Below are 13,984 nucleotides of genomic sequence, written 5' to 3'. Positions count from 1 at the left end.
AAGATATTGCCTCATGCGTAGACGCATGACTAGAATTGTTCTCACAAGTGCTATCCCGATATAAGAATCGGGTCTCATTTTACGGTTTACTAATCTATCTTGTGGTTATTAATCAATCTTAGCTCAGATAGGTTACACGTTAGGTGGTGGTTATAAATAATGCAAATCAGCCGTGTTCTTCAGTAGCAGAAATCGTCTTTAGTTACAGATACTGAAAGTAAATAAAATGCAACTCAGAACGGCAGTGCACTTTAATAATCAAGCATGTGAATCTGAGTTCTTTGTATGTGCAGAATAAATTATTCAGACTACAAGTAGTAAAATACAACAAAGAAGAGGAATATGAGAGGCACAAAATAAAGCAGCAGCATTGGTCACATTGAAATACTAGTGATTCCTACAAAAGGCACCAGAGACATAATAGCACACAGACATAAAAAATATATTTGAATCGGAAAGATACTACTCTCCGGACATTTTTCTTTTTACAATTGTGCACATGGTTATTTACATCAATGAAGGACAATAAAATCATTCATCTGGCCATTCTTCGGTCTCACTTTTCTTTGCAGGAAAAAGTTAAAACAAATATCTATCTTCCATTGGTCCAAACAAGTAGAAAATTTAACAAATTATCCAGCAATAGCCCCACACAAAATCGTACCTTACACAGGGTGTTGGTCCACAAATATCTTTCAAAAGATAATTACGAGTGAGTATTGTACTTTATTTTGAGTAATAAACACTTTAGGCATGTACAAATAGGAAATAACTATTCTATTGCTGTATTCCATTGGGGGGAGACTGGATGTCTTCACCAGCACATTATACCTCATAGCTCAATATTGCATAACTGGCAATAGTGCACTGCACTGGGGTGCTTTTTCAGGGGTGAAATAAGTTACCTCTCTGAAGGAAAGACCCATAATGCGTTTCACCAGTTTAACTTTTACCTAATAAGCTATGAATAAAGAAAACACTTTAGTATATTATATTTAATGCAGCATTCCACTTTGGAAACCTGATAGATCAAGGACTGATCATTCAGTGCATTTTAAATTAGTGACATTACATTGCATCTTCTTATCTCGGAAAAGCTACACCATTGCCTTGTATGACACACAATGATCTGTATAATTAAACAAACTGTTTAATAGACCAGTGGTTTATTATCATAATAAACATATTTAATAGAAATTATAATCTACCCCCACCAGGAAAACCCTATAACCACTGGCAACTGACTATCGAATTGTGGTTTAGAAATAGCTTTTGTGCAAAAGTCTGTTGTCAAATGCCAACGCGCTGTATTTAACAATACTTTTGAAACCACTTACAAAGAGCAATCTAATTTTAGTAGACTAGTAGTTTGAGATCATTTTAAGTTAAGAGGTTACCTCTTTCCATCATCAGTAAAAAGAAAGCATATGCATGGTTTGCCATTTAGGACCATTACATCTGACATTTCAGATGAAGAAAACGTGTTGCTCTTTGAGTCATTCCAACCGATTGTATTTGGTTTGGCATGAATCCGACAACTGCTCTGTTGTTCTGACATTTGCAATGATAATTGATACTTCATTTTTGTGCAGCAATAAATAGTACTTGGAAGAGCGGTAGAAAAGTTGAATGTCTGTCTGATGAAAATATGAATGCATTATTTAATATTGTTAAATAGCTGTAACCTGGTCAAGAGAGCCACTGTGGACAAAACAGAAAGGGTGGAAATAATACAGTATAAAATTAATTTCAATGGATGATCTGATAACCTATAGCTTCATTATTAGAAAATGGATGTACTGTGACAGTACCAATTTAAAATCATTGTAGAGCCTACAATCGTTGTCAACAAAGATGCAAGGGCAAAGCACCCTTTTGCCTCTAATAAAACTAGTGCTGACAGTACAAAGGTGTTGTGTGGGCAGACACAAAATTGGATTCCAGAGATGTTACACAGTAATACATGTCTCTCACTAATGCAATATTAAATATATCACCATTTCCACATCATATGCTGTGCAGTCAAATCAGCTTAAGTGATTGGCAATTCAGCGCATCAGAGAATATCAATGACAAGAAAGTCTTAAATCCAATAACAGAATTACTTTATCTGTTCTTTAGGTATGTTTGCAATAAGTACTGATGAAGGGGATCGTCCGTGCCATTGGGAGAGGTTTCCATCTCTGAACATCAAGCTCCTGGCAGGAAGTGGCACACCCATGTCTGGAGATGTAGGGTGTGAAAGAAGATTTGCAGTACTGGCATCAGAGAGGAGATCTAGCGTGGAAACGCCTTCCTGTAAATTAAAATAAATTCAGAATGTAGATACATTAAATGTAAAATTCTGTTACTTGAAAGAAAACAGAAGTATGTGTATTAGAAGCGTAGGTAGTCATGACATTTTATAGGAGGATCAAATTAATTACCTGTTCTTCCTGATGGACTTGTCTACAGGCGTGTTATAAATGCCTCATCATATATAATGGATGTAGCACACACATTTGTCATCTATGATATTCAATCGCCAGCTGCCTTTGGAAACTTTCATCACCAGAGGGCGCTCTGTGGCTTCGCTAGGCGTTGCTACGCGACCCACTATGAAAGTGACATCAGCGACAGTACACATGGTGCCACCGCACCCCAAGATCCCAGTTCTGCTCTTTACCCCTAGCCCTCAGCTGCTGAACAACCACTAACAAGTGAGGTGTACAAGCTATTCATAAAGAGGGGCAGATTGGGAGGGGTGGTGAGCAATTTGTGGGAGGAACATCCATCAGAAAAAGGATATGTTTTCCAATGGATTTGGTACTTCCCACTGATTCACCCCCAGAGCAGTAAGTACATCTACAGGAGAGCGAGAGGACACTAACTAACCAGAAAACTATGGGGAACTGCTTGACCAAAGCAAGCATCCTGTCCTGACAGGGAGTCCAAGTTGTAGTGTTTGGTAAACCAATGCAGCAATGGCCACAAAACTGCTTCACATATGTCCCATCCCTCTGATGGCCTCTGGTTAAATGAGACCGGTGACTCTTAGACACTTCCTTCCAAGGCAGAGTGTAACATTCCGAGATACACAGGGTGATCGATCTTGACAGGGTCTGTTCAGTCACTGCCCCATCAGCAAAAGCACCAGCATAATCCACAAAAAGCTGGTCATCTTTCCTGATGTCTCTCATCCATGGTAGCAGAGGGTCTGCTCTGGTTCCTGTCGATAGAATCGCTACTCTATCTTGGAAGGGCGAGGTGGAGCAAAAACAGAAAAGTCCTTGAAACAAGGTATCCATTGAGAAAACCCTATATGTACCTGCAGAGAAATGACGATCTTCTGAAGGAAGTTCCGGAAGAAGTGTGAAAATGAATGAAAGAGAGGACTGGTGATGTCAAGTAAAGCAGAGGTGATGCACCCAGAAGAGATGCAAATGAAGAATATAGACCTTACAGAAACTGATGACGAAGTAAGCAACATTTTGGTAGCGAAATGAAGATTGCATGTACGGAGAAGCACCGAAGAAAATGCAAAGCCATTTTACAATTTTACAGACGCAGTAACGCAAGTAGACAAAGTAATTATAAGGCTGGCTACATAGTGAATAGATTGCAGGCGTTGCGCCAATGTATAAATATAGGAATGTATAGAATCTCGATGTTCCACGACACACTTTAGCAAACTTGGACCCCGTGAATGAAAGGGCTACAAGTGTGGCGCAGCAAAATAAGAATAGCTGATGGCGAAGGGAGATTCAAGAAAGGCTTGCGTGGCCCAGTGTCAAGAGTTGGGGCCAACCAGACCCTACCTATCTACTTAAGAAGATACATGAAAGTGAGAAGCAAGATCAGCTCCTGTTTGAGGTATAATGGAAAACCACTGGAGATGGCAATATTTCTTCATTTAATAGTATTAAATACAACAAGAAGCTTAAAAACATGGTCTCCAGTCACATGGTCAGATGAAAATAAGTAGCGGTGTGAGCTATACCGAGACCAGAAGATAAGGCCATGCCTTCATTCCCTTTTTTGCTCATAGGCAGTGAGCCTTTACAAGGCCGAGTTCAAAGACATTAATTGAATGGCAGGCCGCAGGAGTGATGATGGATGTTGGGCTAATTGGGTGGGGAGGCCCGACCAAGTCAAACCCCCAGCACCTTAAAGAGCCCTATAGTTTGAGAAGCCAATAGTATGTCGTGTATTAGACTGACACGGAAGATGACTTGCACTTGGGATGGGCTTAGTTGTCCACCTGATCTTAGAGACCCAATCACGTCCCTGTATCCCATAGAAAGCATATGTAGATGGTCCCCGCTGACCAACCACAACCCATAGTAGGTTTTCTTATTTTACCACATATCCTGACGTCAATCATGACGAATATTTAGTATAAAAGAACTGTTTTTTATTAAATGCTTTGAGATAATTCTGTGCAGCGTCCGTTGATATCCGTTGTACTCCCTGTTTTTAAAGACCTGTGATTAAAACAGCCTTGATTTTTGCCAACTTCCTGAGTCGGTCTGATTATTGATGTATAAGTAAGATTTGCATTCCCATCCATCTGAGATACAGTTACCTCGTGTTAAAGGACCTGTTCACTTGGTAGCAGAGAGGTGGTGGTTATCAAGGTCCATCGACCAGTAAGCTCTTCGAGATTGCCGAACATTGGGCATCCTTCACAATTTAGCTGGAAGAACGCGAGGTTTCCTGTGGGGAGCGGCCGATATAGAAAACTTGCAAGTAAAGAAGATACAGGTGGGACGGGCCTCTCCTTCACGAAATCCCACCTGGTTTCCACAGGCGCTGAGCAGACCGAAGACTAAAGTGGCCGGTTGGAGGAGGAAGAGACGATCCCGAGTGTCAGGAGCCGAAGGGGCAATGGTGAGTGGATTGAGGGAAATGGCAAATAATGTGAGAACAGGGGATTGTGGTAAAATAAAAAAGTAACAGGGTGTTGGTTGAGTAAATATATGACGAGGAGCGTCTAAATAAACCCATAGTCCTACGCTCCAGGAGCGTATAGAAGGAGTTATTCCAAAACTCAAGGGGGTAAAACTACGCTGCACACGGAAAAGGTCTGATAGAGGGAATAATTCAAACTCCTATCGGAGTAATTAGGGGCAAGTAATAGCAGAGAAGAGCGCTGAGGAAGTACATGTGGAGAAATCGACTAGTTAGTCCGTTTGTGTATTGGAAAAAGTGAAGTGTCTAAGAGCGACAAGGAGGTTGTGTTGAGTAGAGACCAAAAAGCTATTAGCTACCTGTTTTAGCCATTACCGGCTGAAGTAGGTAGATTGGAATAAATTGTGAACTAGAGGCCTTGAGCAGCGACTATTAGTGCATGCTCATATTTATTGTTTTTCTGAAATATTTTGTGTAAAGTAATGGTAAGTATCGACAGTCAATTAAGACTTGTCAAAATGGGATATGTTACTCCACTGATGCATCGTTGCAAGCAACTGCCAAAACATGCACCCAAGCTTAAACAGTATAGTGCAGAATGGGTTAAGGGTACTGCAGACGAAATGTACATGCCATGCCATGGCCACAAGGGGGATCACTGTCAAAAGCAGTTTTGCAGCACAAGACCACATACTTGGACGCTGCGTACACAGGAAAGAAATTGGAGAAAAGGTTAGCCAGTTTAGAGCTTTGAAAGAAGTACCCGGCTGAACGAGAAGCTCCGCCTCCTGAGGATTGGATGCTTAATCAGCAGAGGGAGGAAGATGTCGAGCCTTCTGCTCCCCTTACCGCACCAGAAATAAATGGCGATAGTACAAAAGATGAAGGACTGTATCTATTAAGGGAATTAAAGCGGCGATAGGATATAGTAATCCGATACCTGAACCGCCTGCTTATAGCAGTGACGAGAGTCCAGAAAGAGAAATGATGAAAGGTGGAGACCTCTAAGGTCCTACAAGATTAAGAGGAGAAGAGTGAGCGACCGAATGTATCCATAGTTATAAAACAAGAGATTAAGAGATGGAAAGGAGAAAGGCATAAAGCTGACGAGGTTACGCTCGTACAGAACTAATGGATGGGTGGCCAGATATTGCTCAAACTCGATGGGAAGAGCATCGAGGAAGTAATACAAGGGAAAGCTCAAGACGAACTGGATAGAAAAGACATGGAACGAGAGAAACAATTGAAAGAGGATGAACATAAAAGGAAGAGTAGACAAAAGCGAGAGAAAATGTATCAGGAGGAGCAACTAAGAAAGGAATGAAGGGCAGAAGAACAGAAAGTATGACAAAAGGCAGAGAGCAATTGAAGAACAAGACAGGCTAGAAAAGAAGAGAGAAGAGAAAGAAGAACAGAAATTTCGAGACAAAAGAATGCAAAGAAGAAGAGACAAAGCAAATGAAGAGCAAACGAAAGAAGGGAAGAGAAAAGACAGGAGGACAGAGTTAGATGCAAAGCGAAGAAGCGAAGGGAACTAGACGAAGAAACAGAATGAAAAATGAGACAGAGGGAACGCAACATTGATCACATTGAGAAAGATTTGATGGAACAGAGTTCAGTAATATCATGTAGCAACAGAGGAGTTCCTCTCGTTGCAAGGATCAATGCCAGGACCGTCTAGGGTAAACCTACATGAGAATTTCGGGATAGGACGTATCAGAGATAGAATTGATAAAGCTTATCAGGAGATGAGGAGAAAATTGAATCAAGAAGTAAGGGAAAAGATCGATCCACAGGCGTCCAGTCACGAGGCAAGGAATGAAGCCCATTGAGTCTCGAGGATAGAGCCTTGTTCTTGGACAGGCTGACTTTAAACAGAGATGAGAAAGATGAAAGCCATACTAGTTGGGGACTAGATATGTCAGACGAAGACAGAGGGATGTCTGCAGACGGATAAGGAAGTAAGATGGTCAGATTTAGACCAACCTAAAGATAGGACACCAGACCCCATGGCATACCCAGAGCGACCTAAAAGACGATTACATAGTGAGAAGGGGGAATCACCACCATACGTGAAGTGTGAAAATGAATGAAAGAGAGGACTGGTTGTCACGTGAAGCAGAGGTGACACACCCAGAAGCGATGCAAATGAAGAAAGAATATAGACTGTATAGATTCTGATGACAAAGTAGTGAAGTAAGCAACATTTCAGGAGCGAAATAAAGATTGCACAAACGGAGAAGCACCGAAGAAAATGCAAAGCCATTTTATAATTTTACAGATGCAGTAACGCAAGTAGACAAAGTAATCATAAGGCTGGCTACATAGTGATTAGATTGTGGGCCTGAACAGGCTGGAAGTGTGGCGCAGCAAAATAAGAATAGCTGACAGCGAAGGGAGATTCAAGAAAGGCTTGCCTGGCCAGTGTCAAGTGTTTGGGCCACCGAGAGCCTAGTTATCTACTTAAGAGGATACATGAACGGGAGAAGCAAGCTCAGCTCCTGTCTGAAGTATAATGGAAAATCACTGGAGGTGCCAATATTTCTTCATTTAATAGTATTAAATACAACAAGAAGCTTAAAAACAGTATCCAGTCACATGGTCAGATGAAAATATGCAGTGGGGCGAGTTACACCGAGACCAGAAGATAACGCCATGCCTTCACTCCCTTTTATTCTCAGGCTCAGTGAGCCTCTAGAAGGCCGAGTTCAAAGACATTAATTGAATGGCAGACCGCAGGAGTGATGATGGATGTTGGGCTAATTGGGTGGAGAGGCATGACCAGGCCAAACCCCCAGCCCCTGGAGTAACAGTTGCGTGCTGTTAGCGAGTGAATATTCCAGAAGTGTACAAGTGTGCCAACCAATTATAGAGGGCCACGTATTAAAGAGCCCTATAGTTTGAGAAGCCAATAGTATGTTGTGTATTAGACTGACACGGAAGATGACCTGCACTTGAGATGGGCTTAGTTGTCCACCTGATCATAGAGACCCAATCACGTCCCTGTATCCCATAGAAGGTATATGTAGATGTTCCCCGCTGACCAACCACAACCCCTCTTATTTTTCCACATATCCCGACGACACGCATGACGAATATTTAGTATAAAAGAACTGTTTTTTATGAAATGCTTTGAGATAATTCTGAGCGGCGTCCGTTGTACTCCCCGCTTTAAAGACTTGCGATTCAAACAGCCTTGATTTTTGCTAACTTCCCGAGTCTGTCTGATTATTGATGTATGAGTAAGATCTGCTTCCCCATCCATCTCAGATACTGTTACCATGTCTTAAATCTTAAAGGACCCGTTCCCCGTGTTCAATGGCTCTTCCAAGAGATATCCAAGTCTGAAACAACTTTAGGAATGACAGCCACACTCTCATTCACCTTCCCCTTGGAAAACACCAAGCAGGAAGGTTTAACAGACAACAACTGAAGCTTACTCACCGCCTATGTGGTGTGATAGCCAATAGGAAAATCACTGCATGGGTTTGCAACCTTAATCAACATGAAGGTAGGGGCTCAAACGCAGCACCCATAAGGAAAGCCAACACTAAATTCAACTCCCGGGCAGGAACAACAAACTTGTGGGCGGTGGGAATAGATTAGGGACTGGTTGCACAGATTGTGAAAAAAAAGAGCCTTGCTCAGAGATCCTTTTAAAGACTGAGATGCAACTAAGTAGCCCTTTACAGTGCAAACCTTCAGGCCCACCCAGCAAAAGAAAGCAGAACATTCAGAACAGATAAAAGTGTCCAGATTACTCTCTTGACAGCAAACCGATAATTTATACCACTTGCAGGCATAAAGTGCAGACATCAAATAATCTGAGCTGAAAGCAGGACATCCAGGACTTTGTCCTCCAAATCCCACTCCTAATATTTCAGCGTCTCAGCAGATCCCAGCCATGAAGGTTCAAGCAATGACGTTCAGATAGAGGACCCGGCTCCTCGGACAAAGAGCAGTTCCACTCTCTCCCCTAGATGCCACGGAGGGTAGATGGATATGTCACGAAGCTCCATGTACAAGGGTATAGACCCCACACCCCCACTCTTGTTGAGGTAGTGCATATACATTGTGATGTACTTCATGGTCAGGACAGTGTTCCCCTGTATCGAATGTAAAAAGCAAAACAAAAGAGGTGATGGCTGGGAGGCTTAGAAGTAATCTTAACCTCTGGCATTGCTCTGGGCAACCTTCAGGACATAGTTCTCCACCTGCCAAGCCATTACAAAAAGGGAAAGACCATATGCAAATCTGGCTTCATCCCACCCCAAAAGAGGCTGTCCAGTCCAAACTGCTTGGTCACATCCCTTCTGCATGAGACCACAAGCATCCCCAGACATGTTTTGGATTCGTTGGGCCTAATCAGTAAGGTATGCAGGGTTGCCCAGAGCAATGCCAGAGGTAATATTAATTTAGGTAGGTGAGATCCAAGCTACACGACAAGGTGGTGTAGCAATTGTTAAGAACTGCTATCACCCGAATACTTTTATACCAATCTACCCCCGATGAATTTCCACCTAACTGAATATTACGACGGATATATAAAGAAACATGTTGGGTTTATGTGTTTATATTTAGGAATCATGATTTAATAATGATAGTTACCAACCAGATTTTTGTAGTTGGATAACTTTTATATTTAGTAGTATTTTGCTCCCTTGGAGCATTTAGTCCAACCTTGTTATTAGTTTATATTTTGTCGATGCCTTTTTTGATTTATAATTGTTTGTCATTATTGATTGGGTCATACTCTACCTTAGTGCTGGTTTGGTATGATATGGTTAAGTGGAGTGTATGGTGAGTGTATGAGAGTGTTTCTGAGGTGTGTGCAGTTCTTTTTTCTTCAATATTTTGAGTACTTTATCACAGAGTTTTGGTGATTATATATTTTTGTATTATTTTCTATACTACATTTGCGTTTGCTATATAATGCTCAAATTACAAGTTTTTAAACTCCCATCAGGGATTTTTTATAAACATTAAATACATGTGTATATTATATTTGTAGGATATGAATTTAATTCTTTCATGTTCCAATAGAGAAATGTGCTGTTCTTTGACCAGACATATTAGCATATGTTATTGATTCTAAGTCGTGCTACCTTGCATTTCATACTACAGAGACATACGAACTCCGGCCTCTTTTTTACCTTATTTATTGGTGCTGACTAGGTACGACTGGAGTTCTGACATACCTCGTGTCCCCGTTCTTTTGTTTTTTGTGGTTTATGCATGGCTATCGGTCGTGGGATGATAGTTTCACCAGTGACTGTTGATGTTTTACCAGTCCAGTGTCCTCAGGGGTGTTTAATGTGTGTATTTTCTGTTATTTAGTACTTAAATGAGACATGCATATTTTTCTTACACTGTGCAAGATGGCGGCAGATAAGACTCGAAGATACGATGAGAAATATGTTTCTCATCTACTGGCTAGATCGTCTCTCTTTTCCAATGAAGGCGAGAGTCCCCCCATAACCAACATTACCAAATGGGATGAGTTATGCCAGTTGAAAAAGAGATTAATTTGTACCGAGTTACATGGTACAATAATGTTCGAATATTTGAGAAGTAGAGTATTACCCCAGAGTCTTGTGGTGCGGAATGAGTCACAGCTATTTTTTAGATAATAAAGAGTTTATTATAAGGTGGAGTTATATAGCCAACAAATGCAGCAGAGATTGGCTCATCCTTATTGACACTGCCAAAGAAATGACGGAAAAGCAGGGTATTGAATTAGCTAAGCTGGAAGAAGAAATCAAAAAACGAGTTCCATTTGAAGCTTTCACTAAGAGATTAGATGAAATTATTAAAGGAAATCAATGACTTTAAGGAGTCAACAGTGAGAGACAGGATTAGAAGACTACAAAAGGACATTACATATTACAGGCATAAAAAGGCTTTTTTCGATATATACAAGATGACTTTGTGCCTGATCAATTATATGATGGGGCGTCCAGAAGGAATAACAAGAATGTGCGCTTTACTAACACCTCTTATAGCTCACACAGCTAAGACGACGATGGCACATTGGGTGATCCTAATTTTAGGAAGCATGCGCGTGGTGCTGGCTGTGGCAATAGCAATAACAGACTAGGACAACAGAATTTTCGTCAAGCACAAAGCAGTAGGGCTTCCCTGGCTGGTTTTTTAGACAGGGAGATGATGGATTGGGACTGCGAGCCCCGTGTGACAAGAAGCAAGACAGCCTATTGAAAAATCTATCTTCTTACACCCCCACTGCGGTGGGACAGGCTGTCTTGGAGAAATGATTTGGTTTTGTCCCAACCTCTCCTTATGACAGTTTCAGATTGCATCTGGAAATCCAAAACTTGTTTTGTAAGATACACCTTAAACAATATTTTAAGGAGAACCCTTACGAATTAGAGCAAACTAACAGCGGGCTCCATAACACTTCGAATTTTTGCCCTTCTATTGCCAGCCACAGTCCTGAGTCGATCGTCTTTGAACCAAGAGTCCTTTCCGAATTAGATCTCTTGGAGAAGGGTAACAAAGGTAGGGCTTTTCAGAATTGTACAAGGTTACGAAGACAAGCCATAATCACACTTAAGAATAACAAAACAATAGTTATTAGAAGTGCGGATAAAGGTGGTGCTATTGTGCTACTGGACCACCAAGATTACATCAGAGAATGTGATAGACAATTGGCTGACACCACATTCTATTTACCTTTGGCAGTCAAGCAGACTACCCGCCTTAAATCCTTGATAGCCAACAAGGTTGAAAAAGCGAAAGACAGAAGATGAATAACTCACAAAGAAGCAGAATACCTGGTCACAACTGATTCAAGTGTACCTCAATTTTACATTCTACCTAAGGTACATAAGACACTGGTCCATCCGCCTGGGAGACCCATTATTTCTGGCACTAATTCTGTGCTAGAACGATTGACAAAATGTGCAGACTCATTCTTGAAAGGATATGTGAGAGAGATGACCTCATACATTCAAGATTCTATGAGTGTCATTAATCTTATTGAAAAGTTTCCGTTTAATGGTAAAAAACGACTTATCGGTTACACTTGATATAGTATTGTTGTATACTAAAATTCCTCAGATGGCCACACTTGATATGATAGAGGAATTGCTTCTTGAGAAAAGAGATTCAGGTATGAGACCTAATGCGTTTATTTTGTCTTGTACCATGATGTCAGTAACGGAAAACTACTTTAAGTTTAACAACCACTTTTTTCAGCAAATCCATGGCACAGCCATGGGGTCAGCCGTGGCTCCGACATTAGCAAATCTTTATGTGGACTGTGTGGAACGGAAAGACATTTTCAGTGTTACTAATGTATTTCGGCACCATCAAACCCTTCGGAAAAGGTACATAGATGATGTGATAATGATTTGGCATGGAGATGAAGTAGAATTGTTGGCCTTTTTCGATTGGCTGAATGGGATCAATCCCTTTCTTAAATTCACTATTAATTATGGTAGGCACAGGATCGATTTTCTGGACCTGACTATTGTGGCTAATGTTAACACTAATACTTTGGAGATAATACCCTTTCACAAACCGACAGATCGAAACTCTTTATTGAGATATGATAGCTTCCATCCAAAAACCGTAAGAGACAACCTGCCTTTTGGACAATTTTTAAGGTTGAAACTGAACAGTACAAATACACATGTGTTCCTGCATGAAGCTGAACTACTGAGTAAGAACTTGATCTGTAGAGGGTATCCCAAGAAAATTGTCAAATGCTCTTTGAAGAGGGCTACCAACAATCAATGAGGTGAGTTGCTGGAATATAAGAATAAACTGCCCTCAACAGATCCAGATGATTGGTCTTTGTGAGTACCTATAATCCTCTTTCAAAATCAAATGTTCAGCACTATTAAGAAGAATTGGCACATTTTGCTGAAAGGGAACAATCAAATTCCAGTTCCCAGGTATGTCTTTAAACGAGGAAGACATCAAGGAATTGGTGACCATGAATGATATTTCTGTTTTGCCCAATCCACAACAGACCATCACTGAACAATGAGGCCTAACAAAACCAGTTTGACACACACCTTGTGGGATGTGCCGTTGCTGTCCATTAACTAAGAGGTACCAGTGTTTATATTGGCCTAGAGAGACCTTGGAATCAAATATTGTTCACAAACTGTAACACCAGTGGTGTGATTTATGCTATCTGGTGTCCATGACCCAAATTATACATCGGTAAAACTGAACGAAAAGTGAAAATACGTATCATTGAACATAAGAGCTGTATATGAAATAAAGTAATGACAGCCCAGATGGTCGGACACTTTGTAGCTAATAATCATGGCTGTGAGGATTTGACATGGTCTGTTTTGAAAAAAGTCCACACGTCGAACAATACGAACACAGACAAAAACCTTGGTCAAGGAAGAAATGAGATTAATATTTGTTACCAAAAGTTATATTACTGGGCTGAATGAGCAGATGGATTGGAATCCATAGAAACTGGTGATGATGGTACCCACATGACGAACCACAATTTTTTGGTGGTCCCATTGCAGCTCCCGTGCGGTTGTCCTGCTTTTCATCTGATTTTTATGAGATTTCACGATAATGCGTTTTTTTGCTGAGATACAGATCAGTATGCTATTTGTGTACCATTCGAGCTGCTGTAATTTGTATTGTTTTCGTTTTTGCCATCTAGCTGATGGCAGATCAGTAGCGGACCAGTAATTAACTGGCTATTAAGCGTGGGAGACAACCAGCTATTAGTGAGAGAAATTATAGACTTTTCATTTTTCCTTCCATCCACTGTGCTTCAGAACAAATATTCCAAGATGGCCGCCACTGACAGGAGTAGATTCCAACAGTATTAATCCTGGAAGGAGGGGATTAAATCTATTCCTTAGTCCATCCTTTACTTGCAGTAACCAGCATGCATCTAATGTGGCGGTTGGCGTTCTATCGGTAAGAACAGCTACTGGTTATACGGGCTAGTGGCGTGCCCTAGATCGGGTGATTGACGAGAATAGAACCTGTTTACGGCATTGCTCTGCCCATACAGAGGATGGTGCTTTGATTGGTATCACGCTATGTGTTCTGTCTGAGTCGCTATATGACATTAACTGACGAATTGTTGTTG

The 13,984-nt window shown here is 41.0% G+C and overlaps 1 protein-coding gene across 1 annotated transcript in view; it reads right to left on the bottom strand.

Moving 5' to 3' along the window:
• Window positions 1-233: 233 nt before the first annotated feature.
• The window catches only part of FAM91A1 (family with sequence similarity 91 member A1), a 1,180,047-nt gene continuing 1,166,296 nt past the window's right edge, over window positions 234-13,984 (bottom strand). Inside the window, exon 24 of the mRNA XM_069621589.1 lies at window positions 234-2,296. Within this exon, the coding sequence (XP_069477690.1) occupies window positions 2,102-2,296 (195 nt within the window). The 3' untranslated portion in view covers window positions 234-2,101. The remainder of the gene's footprint in view (window positions 2,297-13,984) is intronic.

This window comes from Ambystoma mexicanum, chromosome 5q (assembly GCF_040938575.1).
Source record: "Ambystoma mexicanum isolate Mex_15411 chromosome 5q, UKY_AmexF1_1, whole genome shotgun sequence".
In the NCBI taxonomy this organism is placed as follows: Eukaryota; Metazoa; Chordata; class Amphibia; order Caudata; family Ambystomatidae; genus Ambystoma; species Ambystoma mexicanum.
The sequence above is the reverse complement of the archived record's forward strand: the minus strand, read 5'-3'. Positions and strand labels throughout refer to the sequence as shown.